At 47.7% G+C, this 24,268-nt stretch overlaps 1 protein-coding gene across 1 annotated transcript; it reads left to right on the top strand.

Moving 5' to 3' along the window:
- Window positions 1-93: 93 nt before the first annotated feature.
- On the top strand, window positions 94-24,268 carry cdc123 (cell division cycle 123 homolog (S. cerevisiae)). The gene is made up of 13 exons (XM_078419463.1): window positions 94-205; window positions 1,850-1,921; window positions 4,588-4,648; window positions 5,163-5,195; window positions 8,546-8,641; window positions 9,629-9,735; window positions 12,079-12,127; window positions 15,074-15,149; window positions 15,243-15,365; window positions 17,383-17,411; window positions 18,814-18,930; window positions 22,663-22,800; window positions 24,033-24,268. Exons 1-13 carry the CDS (start codon window positions 132-134, stop codon window positions 24,072-24,074), a joined length of 1,017 nt encoding a protein of 338 aa, XP_078275589.1. The 5' UTR covers window positions 94-131; the 3' UTR covers window positions 24,075-24,268.

Genomic DNA, 24,268 nt, shown 5'->3' with positions numbered 1-24,268 from the left:
GGGGACGGACCGGGGGAAGGGGTTGGGGGACGGACCGGGGGAAGGGGTTGGGGGACGGACCGGGGGAAGGGGTTGGGGGACGGACCGGGGGAAGGGGTTGGGGGGACGGACGGCTCCAGTGGGCGGCGGCGATGAAGAAGGAGCAGGTGCTGCACTGCCAGCTGCCCGTGTGGTTCCCGCTCTTCAGGCACTGCACCATCCGCAGGTAGAGGAGAGAGAGGGAGAGGGAGAGGGAGGGGAGAGGAGAGAGGGGGAGGGGGAGAGAGAGGGAGGGGGAGGGGGAGAGAGAGGGAGAGGGGGAGAGAGAGGGGGGAGAGGGAGGAGGGGGGAGAGGGAGGGGGAGGGAGGGAGAGAGGGAGGGGGAGAGAGGGAGGGGGAGAGAGGGAGGGGAGAGAGAGGGAGGGGAGAGAGAGGGAGGGGGAGAGAGGGAGGGAGGGGGAGAGAGGGAGGGGAGAGAGAGGGAGGGGGAGAGGGGGAGAGAGGGAGGGAGGGGGAGAGAGGGAGGGAGGGGGAGAGAGGGAGGGGGAGAGAGAGGGAGGGGGAGAGGGAGGGGGAGAGGGAAGGGGAGAGAGGGCGGGGGAGGGGGAGAGAGGGAGGGGGAGAGAGGGAGGGGGGAGAGAGGGAGGAGTGGGGGCAGGAAGGTGAGCGATTAAGGAGGAGAAGAGAGAGACAGAAAGACAGAGAGAGAGATTGGGGGAGAGACAGTGTGGAGGGGGGATTGACAGGGAGGGAGAGAGCGATAGGGGTGGGGAGAAGGGGGGATTAAGGGGCACGGAGTGGAGGGGGAGGGGGAGGGATGGAGGAGTTGTGCTGCCAGTTGCACGTCTGCTTCCTGCTCTTCAGGCAGGTAGAGGGGGAGGGGGAGGGGAAGAGACGGGAGGGATGGAAGGAGAGATGAGCGATTAAGGAGGAGAAGGGATAAGAGGGAGGGGAGGGAGAGGAGAGGGAGAGGAGTGGAGGGAGAGAAGTGGAGGGAGAGAAGTGGAGGGAGAGATTGAGAGGGATGGAGGGGGGAGAGAGAGAGATGGGGGTGAGGGGATGGAGGGGCCGAGCTGCCAGTTGCCCGTGTGGTACCCACTCTTTAGGCAGCGAGAGGAGGAGAGGGCTGGGGAGTGGGAGAGGAGGGATAGAGAGGAGTGAGGAATTAGGAGGGTGGTGGATGCCTGGAACGCGCTGCCAGGGGTGGTGGAGGAGGCAGATACGATAGTGGAGTGTAAGAGGTTTTTAGATAGGCACCTGGATATGCAGGGAATAGACGGATATGGATCACGTGCAGGCGGATGAGAGTTGGACTTGGCATCATAGTTGGCATGGGCATTGTGGGCCGAAGGGCCTGTTCCTCTGCCGTACTGTTCTATGAAACCTTGTGGTTTCACTCCAAGCTTCTTCTAAACGCATTGTTTACATCTTGTTCCTTGTTGCCCAGCATTGTTATCCCTTTGTTTACATCTTGTTTCTTGTTTTTCCAGCATTGTTATCCCTTTGTTTACATCTTGTTCCTTGTTGCCCAGCATTGTTATCCCTTTGTTTACATCTTGTTCCTTGTTGCCCAGCATTGTTATCCCTTTGTTTACATCTTGTTCCTTGTTGCCCAGCATTGTTATCCCTTTGTTTACATCTTGTTCCTTGTTGCCCAGCATTGTTATCCCTTTGTTTACATCTTGTTCCTTGTTGCCCAGCATTGTTATCCCTTTGTTTACATCTAGTTCCTTGTTGCCCAGCATTGTTATCCCTTTGTTTACAACTTGTTCCTTGTTGCCCAGCATTGTTATCCCTTTGTTTACATCTTGTTCCTTGTTTTCCCAGCATTGTTATCCCTTTGTTTACATCTTGTTTCTTGTTTTTCCAGCATTGTTATCCCACTCCCACAAGAAGTCACAGATTATTTGCTGGACGATGGGACTCTGGTAGTTTCTGGAAGGTAAGAATCAAATATTGTCTGCTTGTACAGAATGTGGATTTGTACTGGCCTTGATTCGCGTTTGTCCAAAACGAAACGTTGTTACTTAAGCAGCTATATTCATTCCATAATTGCATTTTACTCAGTTAATTGAATTTACTGGTTAACTAATTGGTATGAAACGTAGCTTGATTGTGGAGAAATTCTGAGCTGATCTCAGCTAATCAGATGAAAGCTCATAGCAATTTTGCAAATTTTACTTTGCTGTGTTGAACTAAATGAAGTTGAAAGCAGTGTCACGGTAGGTAGGATGGTCGAGAGGGCTTCAGGAACTCTGGTCTTCATCAGTCAGTGTATAGCGTATAGAAGCGGGAACATCGTTACTGGGCGACACGGTGGCGCAGCGGTAGAGTTGCTGCCTCACAGCGCCAGAGACCCGGGTTACATCCTGACCACAGGTGCTGTCTGTACGGAGCTTGTACGTTCTCCCCGTGATCACGTGAGTTGTCTCCGGGTGCTCCGGTTTCCTCCCGCACTCCAAAGACGTGCGGCAAACTCGCATCTGTAAATTGTACCTTGTCTCTTAGTGTGTCGGAGTGTGCTTTTGTACGGAGTAGCCGCTGGTCGTCGTGGGCCAAAGGGCTTGTTCCTGTGCTGTATTTCTAAAGTTATGTAAGTTGTTGGTGTGCCTGCGTTTGGACTATTGTGTTCTGTTTTGGTCTCCCTGCTACGGGAAGAATGCTGTTAAGCTGGGAAGAGTGCAGAGAACAGTGATGAGGATCCTGCTGGGACTGGAGGGCCTGAGCCACAGGGAGAGGTTGAGCAGGCTAGGACTTTATTCCTTGGAGGGCAGGAGGCAGAAGGGTGATCTAACAAAGAGGTGAATGAAGTCATGAGGGTGAATGCACAGATCCCTTTACCCAGAGTCGGGGGAATCAAGAACCAGGGGACATGGGCTTAAGGTGAGTGGAGTAACTATGTAATAGGGGGGAGGTTCGCAGAGGGTGGTGGGTATATGGACCGAGCTGCCAGAGGAGGTAGTCGACATAGGGACTATAGCAGCTAAAAGACATTTGGACGGGTGCATGGATAGGAAAAAAAACTGCAGATGCTGGTTTAAATCGAAGGTAGACCCAAAACGCTGGAGTAACTCAACGGGACAGGCAGCATCTCTGGAGAGAAAGAATGGGTGACGTTTTGGGTCGAGACTCTTCTTCAGACTGATGTCTACCTGTCTAGGTGCAAGGATAGGACAGGTTTAGAGGGATGTGGGCCTACTGCGAACAAATGGGACTAGCTTAGATGGACATCCTGGGCAGCATGGACTAGTTGGGCTGAAGGGCCTGTTACCCAGCTGTGCAACTTTATGACCATCAGCAGAATTAAAGCAGGATTATTCTGTACTACATTTTAGAACATAGAAAGCAATTGGGCTCCTCACGCAGAGAGTGCTTTGATGGCAGGTTTTAGACATTTATTTTTTACTTGGCTCAATGCACGTGGGACAGTTTCTTCCCGGCTGTTATCAGGCAACTGAACCATCCTACCACAACCAGAGAGCAGTCCTGAACTACTATCTACCTCAATGGTGACCCTCGGACTATCTGTGATCGGACTTTACAATAGACAATAGGTGCAGGAGTAGGCCATTCGGCCCTTCGAGCCAGCACCGCCATTCAATATGATCATGGCTGATCATTCTCAATCAGTACCCCGTTCCTGCCTTCTCCCCATACCCCCTAACTCCGCTATCCTTAAGTCAAGTCAAGTCAAGTCAATTTATTTGTATAGCACATTTAAAAACAACCCACGTTGACCAAAGTGCTGCACATCTGACTAGGAAAAAAAAGAAATATACAGTGGCAGGCAGCCAAACACAACGGCGCGGCCATCTTGAACAAAATGTTAATTCAATCACCCACAGTCCAACAATAAAAGCACTAAACAGGCACCCAAATTACCCAACCCCAAAAACCCCCCAAAACACAGTCCAACAATAGAAGCATTAAATAGGCATTCAAATCACACACCCTAAAACCCTAAAGCTCTATCTAGCTCTCTCTTGAATGTATTCAGAGAATTGGCCTCCACTGCCCTCTGAGGCAGAGAATTCCACAGATTCACAACTCTCTGACTAAAAAAGTTTTTCCTCATCTCTGTTCTAAATGGCCTACCCCTTATTCTTAAACTGTGGCCCCTGGTTCTGGACTCCCCCAACATTGGGAACATGTTTCCTGCCTCTAACATGTCCAACCTCTTAATAATCTTATACGTTTCGATAAGATCCCCTCTCATCCTTCTAAATTCCAGTGTACACAAACCTAGTCGCTCCAGTCTTTCAACATAGGACAGTCCCGCTATTCCGGGAATTAACCTAGTAAACCTACGCTGCACGCCCCCAATAGCAAGATTACTGGCTTTATCTTGCACTAAACGTTATTGCCTTGTCATGTATCTGTACACTAAGTGGCTTGATTGTGATCATGTATAATAGAGAGTGAAGAATGATTTATTGCCATATGTCCCAGATAGAACAATGAAATTCTTACTCAGTCTTTCCGCTGCCTGGTTATCACACCACTAAAGCTTTTCACTGTACCTCGGTACACGCGACAATAAACTAAACTGCGACCGCAAAATGGCCTGGAAATGTTGTCGATGTGGAGATCTGTTTTTAATTGTTACAGAAATGAAGCCCCAAGTTGTTCACGTACAAACGCGAGCAGTGACGAGGACCAGGATGTGCAGGTCTGTAACTTTGCCTTCATCCAACTTCGTCCTGTTATTGATGCTGCATGTTTAGGGTTAGCATCGGCAAGGCCATCAAGGACCAATCTCACCCCGGCCACTCCCTCTTCTCCCCTCTCCCATCGGGCAAGAGGTACAGAAGTGTGAAAACGCACACCTCCAGATTCAGGGACAGTTTCTTCCCAGCTGTTATCAGGCAACTGAACCATGCTACCACAACCAGAGAGCAGTGCTGAACTACTATCTACCTCATTGGTGACCCTCGGACTATCCTTGATCGGAATTTGCTGGCTTTACCTTGCACTAAACGTTATTCCCTTAACATGTATCTGTACACTGTGGACGGCTTAATTGTGGTCATGTACAGTCTTTTCACTGATTGGATAGCACGTAACAAAAAAGCTTTTCACTGTCCCTCACTACACGTGACAATAATAAACTAATCTTAAATATTCTGAAGCACAGTTTTATTTTATGTGTCTTTACTAACTAACTTTGTCTTTCTTTCAAGTAGTGGTCAGATGATGAGAACGTGACTACACTTACGGTCAGTAACTGTCGACATTATTGGTATTTTGGATGAATATTTAATGTTTGTAGAAAGGAACTACAGATGCTGGTTTACACCGAAGATAGACATTAAGTGCTGGAGTAACTCAGTGGGTCAGGCAGCATCTGAGGAGAACATGGATAGGTGACGTTTCACAGAGTGCTGGAGTAACTCAGCGGGTCAGGCAGCATCTGTGGAGAACATGGATAGGTGACGTTTCACAGAGTGCTGGAGTAACCCAGCGGGTCAGGCAGCATCTGTGGAGAACATGGATAGGTGACGTTTCAGACTACAGAAGGGTCTGGATGTGAAATGTCACCCATCCTTTTTCTCCAGAGATGCTGCTTGACCTGCTGAGTTACTCCAGAATATTGTCAGTGTTTTTCATTTAATATAATTTATGTCTTTCACTTAATGTTTGTCAGTTTGGCAGCCACACCTCTTCCTCACTGATCCTCAACACAGGCACACCACAGGGCTGTGTGCCCAGTCCTCTCCTGTACTCCCTGTTCACGCACGACTGTACTGCTAAGCACAGCTCAAACAGCATCCTAAAGTTTGCTGACGACACGACCATCTTGGGCCTCATCACCGACAACAATGAGACGGCCTACAGAGAGGAGGTAAAGGCACTAAACAGCTGGTGCCAGGAACATAACCTCCCTCTCAATGTCAGCAAAACTAAAGAGATGATGGTGGACTACAGGAGACAGCAGGGGATTGGACACCTCCCCATCCACATCGGTGATGCTGAGGTTGAAAGGGTCAGCAGCTTTAAGTTCCTCGGTGTGCACATCACTGAGGACCTTTCCTGGACACTTCACACGGACACAATAACAAAGAAGGCCCACCAGCGGCTCTTTTTCCTGAGAAGACTGAGGAAGTTTGGCATGAACGCCAGCATCCTCACAAACTTCTACAGATGCCCCATCGAGAGCCTGCTGACGGGCTGCATTACAGTCTGGTACGGGAACTGTTCTGCCCACAGCCACAAATCACGACAGAGAGTGGTGAAGAGGGCACAGCACATCACTGGCAACTGTCTCCCGGCCATTCGGGACATTCTCTACCGGCGGTGCCTGCGGAAGGCACGCAGCATCATCAAGGACCACAGCCACCCAGCACGCAGGCTGTTCTCCTTGTTACCGTCAGGCAGACGATACAGGAGTACGGCTGCCCGTACCACCAGACTTAAGAACAGTTTCTACCATCAGGCCATCAGGCTTCTGAACTCATAAACACATTTCACATCATATGTGTTGATTATTTTAATACTGTCTTTTTACCTTACTAATGTCATTTGTATCTTATTTATCCTTGGAATATTACTGCTGAGGTGACCCGTTGTCTTGTCAAATACATTTAATTGTATCCTTGACCCTGTGCCAACCTACATATGACAAATAATTTTATTTATTTTTTTAATTAAAAAAAAATAGTTGAATGTTTTAGGACCAAAACGACTAATGAGATAAAATGACAGTAGCTTCCTTTACTCGTCTTAATTTAGAAATGTGGTTAATTTAGTTATTTAATGAGCTTTTGTGAGAATGTGGATTTTTTTTGTTTTGCTCTAATGTTAGTTTAAAGTTAAAAAATGGATATCTCTATTATTAGAGTGTAAAATGTTATTTTATCAAGATGTAGAGTTGAAAGAACTTTCAGCACTTTGGAAATGATTAATTTTAGGAAGTTTTATTCCAGTGTAGCTGTTGTCATCCCGTCTGATTCACTTCTACCCATCGTGGACGATGGTGTTTGCAGAGTGCTATGTTTACATATCTGTTGTGCTCATGCAATAAGAATTTCATTGTTCTGTTGTTTTGGGACATATGACAATAAAACACTCTTGACTCTTCCCCTCTTTTATCAGGCTTCTGAAAGGTCCTTCAGGAAGCTAGGGCACTGTCTGATTCATGTGCAAGAAGGAACTGCAGATGCTAGTTTAAACCGAAGATAGACACAAAAAGCTGGGAGTAACTCAGCGGGACAGGCAGCATCTCTGGAAAAAGGAATGGGTGACGTTTCGGGTCGAGACCCTTCTTCATTCTGAAGAAGGAGCTCGACCCGAAACGGCACCCATTCTTTCTCTCCAGAGATGCTGCCTGTCCCGCTGAGTTACTCCAGCTTTTAGTGTGTCTACTGTCCGATTCACCTCTACCCCATTGCGGACATTGGACTTTGTCTGTGGAACTAATGTGCTACAATGCTGAGAACTATATTCTGTACCCTGTATCTTCCCCTTTGCTCTACCTATTGTACTTTAAACTGATCGTATTTACATACAGTATTTTGTAAGTGATAGGAGCAGAATTGGGCCATTCGGCCCATCGTCCTCCGTCATTCAATCGTAGCTGATCTAACTTTCTCTCCTAACCCCATTCTCCTGCCTTCTCCCCAGAACCCCTGACACCCGTACTAATCAAAAATCTATCTACCTCTGCCTTAAAAATATCCACTGACTTGTCCTCTACTGCCGTCTGTGACAATGGATGGGATAGCAGGCATAACAAAGCTTTTCACTGTACCTCAGTATGCAGGGTGCTGCCTGACCCGCGGAGTACCTCCAGCACTTTGTGTCTTTGTTTTTTTATAAACCAGCATCTGCAGTTCCTTGTGTCTTAATTGTAATAATTTCTGTGTTGCTGTGACGATGGTGCCTCGTGCATGTGGGCCCAGCAGACTATCTCTCAGTCCAAATCTGCTGGTCAGGGGTGGTATGGTTCTACTCTACTGGACTGTGTAAGAAAAGAATTTCATTGTGCATTAACACTTCACTCCTGTAACAATAAAGCACCATAGCATTAAATATGAATATCTTATTAATACGGTGTTTTAATTTAATTTATCAAGATGTAGCATTAAAGGAATTTCGAGCGCATTGAAAGTAACTAATTTTAGAACTGAAGGTTTTATTAGAGAGGAGCTGGCTGGGTTTAGCATAGTTTTTAGTTTAGAGATACAGCGCAGAAACAGGCCCTTCGGCCCACCAAGTCCGTGCCGACCAGCGATCCCCACACATTAACACTATCCTACACGCACCAGGGACAATTAACATTGTATGCCAAGCCAATTGACCTCCAAACCTGTACGTCTTTGGAGTGTGGGAGGAAACCGGAGCACCCGGAGGAAACCCACGCAGGTCACGGGGAGAACGTGCTAACTCTGTACAGACAGCGCCCGTAGTCAGGATGGAACCTGGGTCTCTGGCGCTGAAAGCGCTGTAAGGCAGCAACTCTACCGCTGCGCCACCGTGCTGCCCTGTGTTGGGCTGTGAGTCAGCATCATTTTGTCGTGGTGTTTTGCTAACATGTGTATTTAACCGTTGTACTTTCCTTCATTCCCAGGCGCCAGAGTTCCCAGATTTTGCAGCGCAGGTGCAGGAAGCTATAAACTCTCTCGGAGGCAACGTTTTTCCAAAGCTTAATTGGAGTGCACCAAGGGTAAGAGACCTGGCAAGACTTGCCTCACTTTTAAAGTTCCATTTTCTGTAGTTTAATCTCTCCCACGATCTTTAATGCATGAGATGCCATTTTATACCTGTCTTACATCAATGGTTTGGTTGTTAAAAGAAACTGTCTTTGTATTAGCCAGGATTCATTTAAGTAGTCGATCTTGTTTAATTGTAAAGCAATTCGACAGTGCCTTTACACTACCTGCTTATAAATTAACTTTGAATTTCATATAGTGGCACGGCGGGTAGAGTCGCTGCCTCTCCAGGACCAGAGGGCACAGCCTCAGAATAAGAGGACGTACCTTTAGAAAGGAGATGGGGAGGGATTTCTTTAGTCAGAGGGTGGTGAATCTGTGGAACTCATTGCCACAGAAGGCGGTGGAGGCCAATTCATTGGGTATTTAAAAATTGGAGATTGACAGGTTCTTGATTAGTTCGGGTGTCGGGGGTTATGGGGAGAAGGCAGGAGAATGGGGTAGAGAGGGGAAAATAGATCAGCCATGATTGCCTGATGGAGTGGATTTGATGGGCCGAATGGCCTAATTCTGCTCTGAGGGAATGGGTGACGTTTCGGGTCCGAGCCAGTGGCTCGGGAGCTCCACGCCGCGGAGAGTTTTTTTCAACGGTCCCGACGCGGGAGTTTCGATCGCCCCGACGCGAGGGCTTCGGACAGTCGGCAGCAGCGACTGCAGACGGTTCAACAGCCCCGACTGCGGGTGAACAAAGAAGAAGCTGATTGAACTTTATCACCTTCCATCACAGTGAAGAATGTGGAATCTGCTGTGGTGGATGCTTATGTTAAATTTTACTTTATGTGGCTGTGTGTCTTGTTGCTTTTCACTTCGTATGGCTGTGCTGTAACTCAAACTTCACTGTACCTTAATTGGCACATGTGACAATAAATTGATCTTGAAATCGTGCTGTGTTTGACCGAGCCCCCGTGCCCACGTAATCCTTGCCTTTCCTCCCACTGTAGGACGCGGCGTGGATTGCCATGAATGGCTCTCTCAAGTGCAATAACCTGAGTGACATCTTCCTGCTCCTGAAAAGCTCTGACTTCATCACGCATGACTTGACCCAGCCGTGAGTCCAGGGATCTTTGATTGCTTAGTTATAGAGTTTAGAAATACAGTTTAGTTTAGAGATACAGCGCAGAAACAGGCCCTTCGGCCCACCGGGTCCGCGCCGCCCAGCGATCCCCGCACATTAACACTATCCTACACACACTAGGGACAATTTTTACATTTACCCAGTCAATTAACCTACACACCTGTACGTCTTTGTAGTGTGGGAGGAAATCGAAGATCTCGGAGAAAACCCACGCAGGTCACGGGGAGAACGTACAAACTCCGTACAGACGGCGCCCGTAGTCAGGATCGAACCTGAGTGTCCGGCGCTGCATTCGCTGTAAGGCAGCAACTCTACCGCTGCGCCACCGTGCCGCCCAATTGTTACAATTGATCTTGGAGAAAATCCACGCAGGTCACGGGGAGAACGTACAAACTCTGTACAGACAGCACCCGTAGTCGGGATGTAACCCGGGTCTCCGGCGCTGCATTCACTGTAAGGCAGCAACTCTACCGCTGCGCCACCGTGACCGCCAAAGTCGTAGAGTAGAGTCGTAGAGCAAGGTACCAGAGCCTCCGGCCCAACTTGCCCACACCGACCAAGGTGCCCCATCTACACCAGTCCCACCTGTTCACACCGACCAAGGTGCCCCATCTAAACCAGTCCCACCTTGCCCACACTGACCAAGGTGCCCCATCTACACCAGTCCCACCTTGCCCACACCGACCAAGGTGCCCCATCTACACCAGTCCCACCTGCTCACACCGACCAAGGTGCCCCATCTACACCAGTCCCACCTGCTCATATTTGGCCCATATCCTTCTCAACCATTCCTATCCATGTACCTGTCCAAGTATCTTTTGAACGTCTTTGTTGTATCTGCAGCTACCACTTTTAGCGTAGAAATACAGTGCGGAAGTCCCTTCGGGCCACTGAGTCCGCACCGACCAGCGATCCCCGCACACTAACACTATCCCACACGCACACACCAGGGACAACTTATAATTATACCAAGCCAATTAACCTACAAACCTGTACGTCTTTGGAGTCTGGGAGGAAACCGGAGCGCCCAGATGAAACCCACGCGGTCACAGGGAGAATGTACAAACTCTGCACAAACACCACCCGAAGTCGGGATGGAACCTGGGTCTCTGGCGCTGTGAGGCAGCAACTCTCTCACTGTGCCACCCCATTTATTATGGTGCCCACTGTGTTAACTTACCCGTGGTGCTGCTGCAAGTAAGAGTTTCATTGTTTTATTTTGGGCCGTATAAAACACTCTTACCTCTTCACCCTTCTGAAACTATCTTGTGCTTTCTGCTCCCGGAGATCCTGGAGAAAACCCAAGCAGCACACGTGGTCAGGATCGAACCTGGGTCTCTGGCGCTGTGAGGCTGCAACTCTACCTCCACTGGCAGCTCATTCCATAATCCCACCTCCCTCTGTGCAGCTTAAAAAAAGTTGCTCTCAGGTTCCTATTAAATCTTGCCCCTTTCACCTTAAACCTTTGTCCCTGGTTTTCGATTCCCCTATCTTGGGTAAAAGACTCTGAATTCGCCTTCGCTATTCTCCCTCGTGATCTTATACGCGTCCGTAAGATTACTGCTCATCCACCTGTGCTCAAAATCCTAGCCAGTCAACCTCTCCCGATAGCTCAGGCCTTCGAGTCCTGGAAACGTCCTCGTAAATCTTCTGCGTACTCTTTCCAGCTTAATGACACTGTTCCTATAATCGCTTCCAGGATTCATCCCGTTCAGAAATTCATCCCGATCAGAAATTCATCCCGATCTGTAACAGAAGACTCTGCTTTACCGGCTGTTCCCAGGGACACACCTTTTGTATCCATGCACCTGTCCAAGTATCTTTAAAATACTGTTACAGTTCCTGCCTCAACTATCTCCATCGGCAGCTCGTTGCAAACACGCACCAGCCTCTGTGTGGAAAAGTGTAGTTTGTTTCTTGTCTCTCATACCGAGGTGCAGAGAAAAGCTTTTTGTTGCGTGCTATCCAGTCAGTGGAAAGACAATATAAGTTCACAATCGAGCCATTTACGGCGTTTAGATACATGATAAGAGAATAACAATTAGTGCAAGGTAGTCAAAGTTAAAGTAAGAAATGTTGCTGTAGGAGTAGAGATGGTTTAAGAGCATGGAGTGATTGTAATATGAGTTTGTAGATCTGCTTCTGTGGCCAGCACGCAAATAGTCGCCTGGGTTGGGCGCCATCTTGGAGGCATGTTGCCCCTCCTCTTTAACCCTTCTTAACAGGATGCTGTTTGGTGTTTGGAGCCTGTCACTGTGATTGTTCTCATCAATTAAATGGTTATCAGACCTGCTCAATGTCTGAATTCTCCCTCAGATTTCTCCACTGCACTGACGATTCACCCGATCCCAAGATAGACACTCAGGTGAGTCCATTTGTCGCTTCTGATCTCTTTGAGTTACCAGCTTTATGGATCCCTAAATTGTCCCTAGAGTAGTGCTAGAGATGCCCGCTGGTCGGCGCGTACTCGGTGGGACAAAGGGCCGGTTTACACGCTGTATCTCTAAAGGATCTCACGGATTTATGGATCTCAAATTACAGATTCCAAGTGCGTCTTGTTTTGAAACGTGACACTGTTGTGATTTTACTCCTGCCATCAGGAAGAAGGTACAGGAGCCTGAAAACTAACGTCCAGGTTCAGGAGCAGCTGCTTCCCTGCGATCATCAGGCTATTAAACACCACAGACTCCAACTAACCTCCAAACTTTGAACTGCCTGGACTTTGGCCTTGTTTTGTCTTTGCACTATGTTGCTTTTTAAAAAAAGTTTTGTTTATTTGGACTTTAGAGATACAGCGTGGAAACAGGCTCTTCGGCCCATCGAGTCTCTGAGGTTATGCACTTTGGTGGCAAGAACAAGAAAGCAGATTATTATCTGAATGGCCGCAGATTAGGAAAAGGGGAGGTGCAACGAGACCTGGGTGTGCTTGTACATCAGTCACTGAAAGTAAGCATGCAGGTACAGCAGGCAGTGAAGAAAGGAAATGGCTTGTTGGCCTTCGTAGCGAGAGGATTTGAGTTTAGGAGCAGGAAGGGCCCTGGTGAGACCGCATATGGAGTTTTGAGTGCAAATTTGTTCTCCTAGTTTTAGGAAGGACGTTCTTGCTATTGAGGGAGTGCAGCATAGGTTCACCAGGTTAATTCCCGGGATGGAGGGACTGACAAATGATGAAAGATTGGGTCGACTGGGCTTGTATTCACTGGAATTTAGAAGGATGAGAGGGGATCTTATAGAAACATATAAAATTCTTAAGGGATTGGACAGGCTAGATGCAGGAAAAATGTTCCCGATGTTGGGGGAGTCCAGAACTAGGGGTCACAGTTTAAGAATAAGGGGTTGGCCATTTAGGACAGATGAGGAAAAACTTTTTCACCCAGAGAGTTGTGAATCTGTGGAATTCTCTGCCACAGAAGGCAGTGGAGGCCAATTCACTGGATGTATTCAAGAGAGAGTTAGATTTAGCTCTTAGGGCTAACGGAATCAAGGGATATTAGGCAGGAAATGGTTTTGGGTAGACTGATGGGACTGAAGGCTGATAAATCCCCAGGGCCTGATGGTCTGCATCCCAGAGTACTTAAGGAGGTGGCTCTAGAAATAGTGGAAGCATTGGAGATCATTTTTCAATGTTCTATAGATTCAGGATCAGTTCCTGTGGATTGGAGGATAGCAAATGTTATCCCACTTTTTAAGAAAGGAGGGAGAGAGAAAACGGGTAATTATAGACCAGTTAGTCTGACATCAGTGGTGGGGAAGATGCTGGAGTCAATTATAAAAGACGAAATTGCTGAGCATTTGGATAGCAGTAACGGGATCATTCCGAGTCAGCATGGATTTACGAAGGGGAAATCATGCTTGACAAATCTACTGGAATTTTTTGAGGATGTAACTAGGAAAATTGACAAGGGAGAGTCAGTGGATGTGGTGTACCTCGACTTTCAGAAAGCCTTCGACAAGGTCCCACATAGGAGATTAGTGGGCAAAATTAGGGCACATGGTATTGGGGGTAGGGTACTGACATGGATAGAAAATTGGTTGACAGACAGAAAGCAAAGAGTGGGGATAAATGGGTCCCTTTCGGAATGGCAGGCAGTAACCAGTGGGGTACCGCAAGGTTCGGTGCTGGGACCCCAGCTATTTACGATATACATTAATGACTTAGACGAAGGGATTAAAAGTACCATTAGCAAATTTGCAGATGATACTAAGTTGGGGGGTAGTGTGAATTGTGAGGAAGATGCAATAAGGCTGCAGGGTGACTTGGACAGGTTGTGTGAGTGGGCGGATACATGGCAGATGCAGTTTAATGTAGATAAGTGTGAGGTTATTCACTTTGGAAGTAAGAATAGAAAGGCAGATTATTATCTGAATGGTGTCAAGTTAGGAGGAGGGGGAGTTCAACGAGATCTGGGTGTCCTAGTGCATCAGTCAATGAAAGGAAGCATGCAGGTACAGCAGGCAGTGAAGAAAGCCAATGGAATGTTGGCCTTCGTAACAAGAGGAGTTGAGTATAGGAGCAAAGAGGTCCTTCTACAGTTGTACCGGGCCCTGGTGAGACCGCACCTGGAGTACTGTGTGCAGTTTTGGTCTCCAAATTTGAGGAAGGATATTCTTGCTATGGAGGGCGTGCAGCGTAGGTTCACTAGGTTAATTCCCGGAATGGCGGGACTGTCGTATGTTGAAAGGCTGGAGCGATTGGGCTTGTATACACTGGAATTTAGAAGGATGAGGGGGGATCTTATTGAAACATATAAGATAATTAGGGGATTGGACATATTAGAGGCAGATAACATGTTCCCAATGTTGGGGGAGTCCAGAACAAGGGGCCACAGTTTAAGAATAAGGGGTAGGCCATTTAGAACGGAGATGAGGAAGAACTTTTTCAGTCAGAGGGTGGTGAAGGTGTGGAATTCTCTGCCTCAGAAGGCAGTGGAGGCCAGTTCGTTGGATGCTTTCAAGAGAGAGCTGGATAGAGCTCTTAAGGATAGCGGAGTGAGGGGGTATGGGGAGAAGGCAGGAACGGGGTACTGATTGAGAGTGATCAGCCATGATCGCATTGAATGGCGGTGCTGGCTCGAAGGGCTGAATGGCCTACTCCTGCACCTATTGTCTATTGTCTATTGATATGGGGGAAAAAGCAGGAACGGGATACTGATTCTGGTTGATCAGCCATGATCATACTGAATGGTGGTGCTGGCTGGAACGGCCGAATTGCCAACTCCTGCACTTAATTTCTACGTTTCTATGTGCTTGCCCTGACATGTCTTGCAATAACCTTTACCACACTGACACTAAAATCAACGTTTGTGTTTAGCTTGTTCTTCGCAAGTGGTGTGAACTGATTCCCGGAGGCGAGTTCAGATGTTTTGTCAAAGAGAATAAATTAATAGGTACTACTCTGAAAATTGTTTTGCACGTTTAAAGCAAAAAGTATGTGTTTGGTCAGGAACTGACTTGAATCTTCTGGCCATTGTTTCTTGCAGGAGTTACGCAGCGAGATCACACGCAATATTACGATCACGTCTGCAGTCAAGAAGCCACTATCCTTGGTTCCATAGTAGATTTCTTTAAAGCTAAAGTACAATACAAGTTTCCCGACGAGGATTGCAAGTATCTGTTATCTGACTCTTTTTTAAAATAACTTTGCCATGTTGAAAGACTGCAGCGACTAGGCTTGTATACACTGGAATTTAGATGGATGAGAGGGGACCTTATTGAAACATATAAGATTAGGGATTGGACACGCTAGAGGCAGGAAACATGTTCCCGATGTTGGGGGAGTCCAGAACCTGGGGCCACAGTTTAAGAATAAGGGGTAGGCCATTTAGAACGGAGATGTGGAAAAACCTTTTTCACCCAGAGAGTTGTGAATCTGTGGAATTCTCTGCCTCAGAAGGCAGTGGAGGCCAATTCTCTGGATGCTTTCAAGAGAGAGTTAGATAGAGCTCTTAAAGATAGTGGAGTCAGGGGGTATGGGGAGAAGGCAGGAACGGGGTACTGATTGTGGATGATCAGCCACGATCACATTGAATGGCGGTGCTGGCTCGAATGGCCTCCTTCACCGATTGTCTAGTGTCTAAGTTTGCAAGCGGCTGTTATTTCAGTTTATTGTCACGTGTACAGAGGTACAGTGAAAAGCTTTTGTTGCGTGTTATCCAGTCCGAGGGAAGACTGTACATGATTACAATCTAGCCAGATACAGGACAAAGTTCAGTTCAGTTTATTGTCACGTGTACTGAGGCACAGAGAAAAGGGATTAGTGTTTAGTGCAAGGTAAAGTCCCATTAAAAATAGTCTGATAGTCTCCAATGAGGTAGATGGTAGCTCAGGACCGCTCTCTGGTTGGTGAGAGGAAGGTTCAGTTGCCTGATAACAGCCGGGAAGAAACTGTCCCTGAATCTGGAGGTGTGCGTTTTCACACTTCTGTACTTTTGCCCGATGTTAGAGGGGAGAAGAGGGAGTGGCCGGGGTGAGACTGGTCCTTAATTATGCTGCTGGCCTTGCCGAGGCAGCGTGAGGTGGAGATGGAGTCAGTGGGAGGGAGGTTGGTTTTGTGGGATGGTCTGGGCTGCTGGCCTTGCCGAGGCAGCGTGGGGTGTAGATGGAGTCAGTGGGAGGGAGGTTGGTTTTGTGGGATGGTCTGGGCTGCTGGCCTTGCCGAGGCAGCGTGAGGTGGAGATGGAGTCAGTGGGAGGGAGGTTGGTTTTGTGGGATGGTCTGGGCTGCGTCCACAAATCTCTGCACAATGTAGACACCAAATTGGCTCCTAACCTCGTTGTCCTCAGCAGTTTTCACTCAGCTGGCAGTGCTGCCAATATCATTACAGGATTTTAATTTAAAGTTAGAATTTTTTTCTTCTAGATTCTGTTGGAGTTTAAATAAAGATTTCATTTTTGAACACAAAAGTAGTTCACAAAAGTAGTAAACTGGGCCACAGTTGAAGAATAAGGGGTAGGCCATTTAGAACGGAGATGAGGAAAAACTTTTTCAGTCAGAGAGTTGTGAATCTGTGGAATTCTCTGCCTCAGAAGGCAGTGGAGGCCAATTCACTGAATGCATTCAAGAGAGCTGGATAGAGCTCTTAAGGATAGTGGAGTCAGGGGGTATGGGGAGAAGGCAGGAACGGGGTACTGATTGAGAATGATCAGCCATGATCACATTGAATGGCGGTGCTGGCTCGAAGGGCCGAATGGCCTCCTCCTGCACCTATTGTCTATTGTCTATTGTCTATAGCGTGTAGAAAATAATATTAATGTTTGCTATTTACTGACAAGTCTGGTTTCAGCAGCAGAATGTTGAGCAGGGTGTGTAGGGTAGTGCTGGTGTTCAGGGTGATCGCAGGTGGTTGCGGACTTGAAGGGCCCATTACCACACTGGGTCACAAAAGTCTAAAGTTGAAAAGGCTTTGTAAGATCCTGGCTTTGTGACTTTGTATGTTGCAGATGTAAATGGTAGTTTGTTATTCAATACTTTCATTCCAACACGTATGTAGAATTGATTGTAGATTTAGATGCGAAGACAATTGTGTTCTTGATGTATTTATCTATGTATTTCTAAATACATCAAGAGATTTCTGAGAGTATTTCAGAAAACTTATCCCCTTTTATTTTGTTTTATTTGCAGTTGTGTTTGACGTGTACAGAGACAGCCAGGTATGTAATCCTCACCTGCCCGAAACAATGGAGAAACATGGAGAAAAACTGCAGGTGCTGGTTTAAATCGAAGGTAGACACAAAATGCCGGAGTAACTCAGCGGGTCAGGCAGCATCTCGGGAGAGAAGGAATGGGTGACGTTTCGGGTCGAGACCCTTCTTGAGACTGATGTCAGGGGAGGGGGCGGGACAAAGATGGGATGTAGTCGGAGACAGGAAGACTAGTGCGAGAACTGGGAAGGGGGACAGGAAGACTAGTGTCTCCGACTACATCCTACCTTTGTCCCGCCCCCCTCACCCAACATCAGTCTGAAGAAGGGTCTCTACCCGGAACGTCACCCATTCCTTCTCTCCCGAGATGCTGCCTGACCCGCTGAGTTACTCCAGCACTCTGTGTCTGCCTGCAACGCAATGCATGTCCATCACTGAGGATGATGTGTGTATGAAGGAACTGCAGATGCTGGTTTAAACCAAAGATAGACACAAAATGCTGGAGCCTGTTCCGCTGAGTTACTCCAGCATTTTGTGTCTGAGAATAATTATCAATATTGTTGAATTCATTTCGAGTCTGGCCAGGAAATGTCAAGATTTAATTTTGTTTGGAGACACAGCACAGAAACAGGCCCTTCGGCCCACTGAGTCCATGCCAACCATCGATCACCCGTTCACACTAGTTCCATGTTATCCCACTTCCCCATCCACTCCCTACACACTAGGGGGCAATTTACAGAGGGGCCGATTAACCTACAAACCCACGCGTTTTCGGGATGTGTGGGGAAACCGGAGCACCCGGAGAAAACCCATGCAGGTCACGGGGAGAAGGTGCAAACTCTACACAGACAGCACCCGAGGTCAGGATGGATCCTGGGTCTCTGGTGCTGTGAGGCAGCAGCTCTATCCGTTGCCCCACCCAATGATTTATCCATAATTTTGGACTAAAATTTGACAGCAGACGTTGCGTTTGATATACTGAGCAATCTTTTTCTACTAGTTAGAAAGATCTCAGTTAGTTTCATTTTGAGAGAAAGAGCGCGGAAACAGGTCCTTCGGCCCACTGAGTCCACACCGGCCAGCGTTCACCCCGCGCACTAACACTATCCTACACACACTAGGGACAATTTACAATCTTTACCGATGCCAATTAACCTACAAACCCACACGTCTTTGGATGTGGGAGGAAACCGGAGCACCCGGAGAAAACCCACGCAGGTCACGGGGAGAACGTGCAAACTCCGTACAGACAGCACCGGTAGTCAGGATTGAACCCAGGTGTCCGGCGCTGTGAGGCAGCAGCTCTACCCGCTGCGTCTATGCAATGTGCTGCCCCTGTTACTTTTAACTTTTGTTCTAATGGATTAATTTCATTGCAATAATGAAGACCTCTCTGTGATTTGTTTGCCAGGGCCGGGTGTGGATCATCGATTTTAACCCATTTGGGGAAGTCACCAACTCGTTGCTATTCACCTGGGAGGAGCTGACGTCTGGACAGAGCCTCCGTGATGAGACTCCAGCTGACCGGGTCAATGCAGCTCCTGCTTACTCACGTTAACAATCCTCGATCGTCAGTACACGTCCACCACCATTCTTCCCACACCCTCGGTTCCAGAGCCTTTCGGATTACCCGCTTTGCCGGGCTAACAGAGGTCATAGACTGATACAGTGTGGAAACAGGCCCTTCAACCCAACTTGCCCACACCGGCCAACGTGTCCCAGCTACACTAGTCCCATTACACTAATCATAGAGTGATACAGTGTGGAAACAGGCTCTTCGGCCCAACTTGCCCATACCGGCCAACATGTCCCATCTATACTAGTCCCACCTGCCTGCGCTTGGTCCATATCCCTCCAAACTTGTCCTATCCATGTTGCTGTCTAACTGTTTCTTAAACGTTGGGATAGTTCCAGCCTCATCCACCTCCTCCGGCAGCTCGTTCCACACACCCACCACCCTCTGTGTGAAAAAGTTACCCCTCAGATTCCTATTAAATATTTTCCCCTTCACCTTGAACCCGTGTCCTCAGGGTCACGGCCCCTGAAAGGAGTCCAACGGTACCGGAACGTTCCGCCGAGGGGCCGCAAAGTCTGCCTCGGATTTGTCAAGTCAAGTCAATTTTATTTGTATAGCACATTTAAAAACAACCCACGTTGACCAAAGTGCTGTACATCTGATTAGGTGCTAAGGAAAAAAATGAAACATACAGTAGCACGCAAACATAACAGCACATATAAAACAGTTCACAGCGCCAGTTCCAGAGCCCCGGGAGCAGGGGGCAGATTCCACCCGCCGACCGGCCGCGGAAGTCCCAATGAGGTGGAGATCGGCCGCCTCACCCGGCCTGGGGGACACGTTGTTGGGGGGTCCTCCCGGGGGGGATTTCAAGTGCGCTCTCGTAATTCTGTCTGGATTAAAGGAGTTTCCAGAAAATCGCTGGTGGACCTGTACATGTTGGTGAGATTGTCCATTAGACATAAGGAACTGCAGTTGTTGGAATCGTGACCAAAGATTTAGTTTAAGTTTATTTATTGTCACGTGTACAGTGCGTGGGAAGGAACTGCAGTTGCCGGTTTATACTGAAGATAGACACAAAGTGTGTAGGATGAACTGCAGATAGACAATAGACAATAGGTGCAGGAGTAGGCCATTCAGCCCTTCGAGCCAGCACCGCCATTCAATGCGATCATGGCTGATCACTCTCAATCAGTACCCCGTTCCTGCCTTCTCCCCATACCCCCTCACTCCGCTATCCTTAAGAGCTCTATCCAGCTCTCTCTTGAAAGCATCCAACGAACTGGCCTCCACTGCCTTCTGAGGCAGAGAATTCCACACCTTCACCACCCTCTGACTGAAAAAGTTCTTCCTCATCTCCGTTCTCAATGGCCTACCCCTTATTCTCAAACTGTGGCCCCTTGTTCTGGACTCCCCCAACATTGGGAACATGTTATCTATTTATTTACTTATTTTTATAGACAATAGACAATAGGTGCAGGAGGAGGCCATTCGGCCCTTCGAGCCAGCACCGCCATTCAATGTGATCATGGCTGATCATTCTCAATCAGTACCTCGTTCCTGCCTTCTCCCCATACCCCCTGACTCCGCTATTCTTAAGAGCTCTATCTAGCTCTCTTGAATGCTCAATGTCAATTCCAATTTCTCCACACTGATGCGGTTTTTAATCTGTTTGACTGAAAGTTGTGCTTGTCATTTTCAAGAGTAGAGAATCGATTAAAAGCTCAAATTTAAAAAAATAAATAAAATTAAATGACAATGTAGGAAATGGAATGGTGGTGGATACTGGTAAATCACAGCTCTGTGCAAACCCTATGAATTGTGTAAGAAGGAACTGCTGATGCTGGTTTAAACCGAAGATAGACACAAAAAGCTGGAGTAACTCAGCGGGACAGACAGCATCTCTGGAGAGAAGGAATGCGTGAGGTTTTGGGTCGAGACCCTTCTTCAGGGTCTCAACTCTGAATTGTTGCCCTCGCATTATATCATGTTGTTTCTAAAGTTTCATTCCCACCAGGTAATATCCAGCTTCAATTTTTAACACAACTACTGTATCAGACCATCAACCAGTATATAAAATTATGAGAGGCACAGATAAGGTAGACAGTCAAAACCTTTTTGCTGGGGTGGGAATGCCGTGGACTAGAGGGCGTGGCTTTAAGGTGAGATGGGGAAAGTTTAAAGGAGATGTGTCGGGCAAGTTTTTTTTACACAGAGAGTGGGTGAGTGTCTGGAACGATTCAGTTCAGTTTATTGTCACGTGTACCGAGGTACAGTGAAAAGCTTTTGTTGCGTGCTAACCAGTCAGTGGAAAGACAGCTCATGATTACAATCCACAGTGTACAGATACATGATAAGGAAATAACGCTTAGTGCAAGGTAAAGTCAATAAAGGATAGTCCGAGTCACCAATGAGGTAGATAGTAGTTCAGGACTGCTCTTTAGTTGGTGAGAGGATGGTTCGGTTGCCTGATAACATCACTGCCAGGTGGATGCAGAAACGATAGTGGCATTTAAGTGGCGTTTAGATAGGCACATGGATTATGCAGGGGGTATGGATCACATGCAGGCAGATAAGAGTTGGAATGAAAGGGGAATGGTGGACTTGGGGGTGGCATTATGAGGAATGGAGGAGGGGAAAGGAGCAGGGTGACCTCCAGCTTTCCCCTCGCCTTCTCCATCATCCGTCTGAAGAAGGGTCACAACCCAAAACGCCATCTGTCCCCTCCCTCCACAGATGCTGCCCGACCTGCTGAGTTCCTCCAGCACTTCATAAATTGGAATCGTGTTCAGTCCGGACATTGTGGGTCGAAGGGCCTGTTCCTGTGCTGTACTGTTGTATGATTTTGGTATCCTTCATAAAGGACGTACCTATAGAAAGGAGATGAAGAATTTATTTGGTCAGAGGGTGGTGAATCTGTGGAATTCATTCCCACAGAAGACTGGAGGTCAAGTCAATGGATGTTGTTAAGGCAGAGATAGATAGATTCTTGATTAGAACAGGTGTCGGGGGTTATGGGGGGAAGGCAGTAGAATGGGGTTGAGAGGGAAAGATAGATGAGCCATGATTGAATGACGGAGTAGACTTGATGGGCCCAATGGCCTCATTCTGCTCCTAAAACGTATGGACTTCAGTTTTGTGGGCTTTTATTCTTTTAACTTCAGGGAATGGTCTGTGATGATATTTATATTGTTGGCATTCAGCGTTTGATGATCTGTGCAGGAAGGAACTGCAGATGCTGGTTTAAACCGAAGATACACACAAAAAGGTGGAGTAACTCAGCGGGTCAGGCAGCACCTCTGGAGAGAAGGAACAGGTGACATTTCGGTTCGAGACCCTTCTTCAGACTGAGTCGGGGGAGAGGGAAACGAGAGGTGTAGACGGTGACACACAGAGATATGGAACAAATGAATGCAAGATATGCAAAATGTAACGATGATAAAGGAGACTATGGTAGCTGTGGGCTAGGTGAAAATGAGTTGCAGATAATGAGACTCAACAAGACGGCTTGGAAGCTGGTACGACATGGGTGGGGAGGGGCGGAGAGAGAGAGAGGTAGCAAGGGTTACACGAAGAAAGAGAAATCAATAGTCACACTGCTGGGGTGTAAGCTGCCCAAGTGGAATACGAGGTGCTGTTCCTCCATTTGCGCTGGGCCTTACTCTGACAGTGGAGGAGGCCCAGGACAGAGAGGCCAGTGTGGTCTTCCTGATTTCACACAGTGTGTTTGTCTTCCCACTGCAGGATGGCCCAGTCTTCCGCTACATCACCAGTGAGATGACCGTACAGCCCAGCCCCTATTTAAGCTATCGATTGCCCAAGGACTTTGTCGACTTGTCCAGAGGCGAAGACCCTCATAAACTCATTGATTTTCTCAAACTGGTAAGGCAAATTTTGAAGGAACAAAGAATGGCAGATGCTGATTGACACCAAAGACAACCACAAAGTGCCGGAGTAATTAACTTTAGTTTAGTTTAGTGTTTGGAGATACAGTGTGGGAACGGGCCCTTCCCCGCACACTAACACTATCCTACACCCACTAGGGACATTTTCCACATTTAACAAGCCAATTAACCCACAAACCTGTACGTCTGGAGTGTGGGAGGAAACCGAAGATCTCGCAGGTCACGGGAAGAACGTACAAACTCCGTACAGACAGCGCCAGTAGTCGGGATTGAACCCGGGTCACTGGTGCTGCATTCACTGTAAGGCAGCAACTCTACCGCTGCACCACCGTGACCGCCCTTAGTACGGGTGTAGCGGGTTATGGGGAGAAGGCAGGAGAATGGGGCTAGGAGGGAGAGATAGATCAGCCATGATTGAATGGCAGAGTAGACTTGATGGGCCGAATGGCCTAATTCTACTATTCCTTATGACCTTATAACACAGCGGGTCAGGCAGCATCTCCGGAGAAAAAGGATGGGTGAAGTTTTAGGTCAGGACCCTTATAATCATAATCACACGTTATTAGCCAAGTGTGTTTTGCAACATATAATGTCATAAATTAAAGAAGACAAGTTGGGCTGTTCGGCCCATCAAGTGCACCCTGCCATTAAATCACGGCTGATCTCTCTCTTCCTCTCAAGAAGGGTCTCAACCCAAAACGTCACCCATTCCTTCTCTCCTGAGATGCTGCATGACTCTCCTGACATCTGTCTGAAGAAGTGTCTTGACCCAAAACGTTACCCATTCCTTCTCTCCTGAGATGCTGCCTGACTCCCCTGACATCAGTCTGAAGAAGGGTCTCGAATAGGAATAGAGGTAGGCCATTTGGCCCACCAAGTCTACTCTGCCATTCAATCATGGCTGATCTATCTCTGCTGAGTTACTCCAGCATTTTGTGAATAAATACCTTCGGTTTGTACCAGCATCTGTAGTTATTTTCCTACTCCCTCTCCCTCTCAACCCCAAACTGCTCAAAATGCTCCAAATGCAGTCTGACCAGTGCCTTATAAATCTTCAGCATTACATCCCTGTGATCCCCCCATTCCAGCATCCGAAGTTCCTTGTGGTCTCCGTAATTCGGGAAAGGGTAGGAACCAAAAGGTAACCGGTGATTCTCTAACGCTTAATTTCTCTTTTTTTCCCCTCCTCCTCCTCCCCTCTGTCACTAGACGAGAAATCAAGATCCTGAGAGCTCTGATGAAGAGGGATAGTCGCTGTCTAATGCACGGAGAAAACTTCCTGGGAAAATTGTAAAGCAAATGGAAAGGTGCGAATTAACTTCAGTCTGAAAGTCCATGTGAGTGTTCCTCCATGCTCACCTCCGCCAAGCTTTATACGGATTAAGTTTAAAAGAAGGTCGACACAAAATGCTGGAGTAACTCAGCGGGTCAGGCAGCATCTCGGG

The sequence above is a fragment of the Rhinoraja longicauda genome, chromosome 23 (assembly GCF_053455715.1).
Source record: "Rhinoraja longicauda isolate Sanriku21f chromosome 23, sRhiLon1.1, whole genome shotgun sequence".
Classification (NCBI taxonomy): Eukaryota; Metazoa; Chordata; class Chondrichthyes; order Rajiformes; family Arhynchobatidae; genus Rhinoraja; species Rhinoraja longicauda.
Note: the sequence above shows the minus strand (reverse complement) of the source record. Positions and strands in the feature narration are given on the sequence as shown.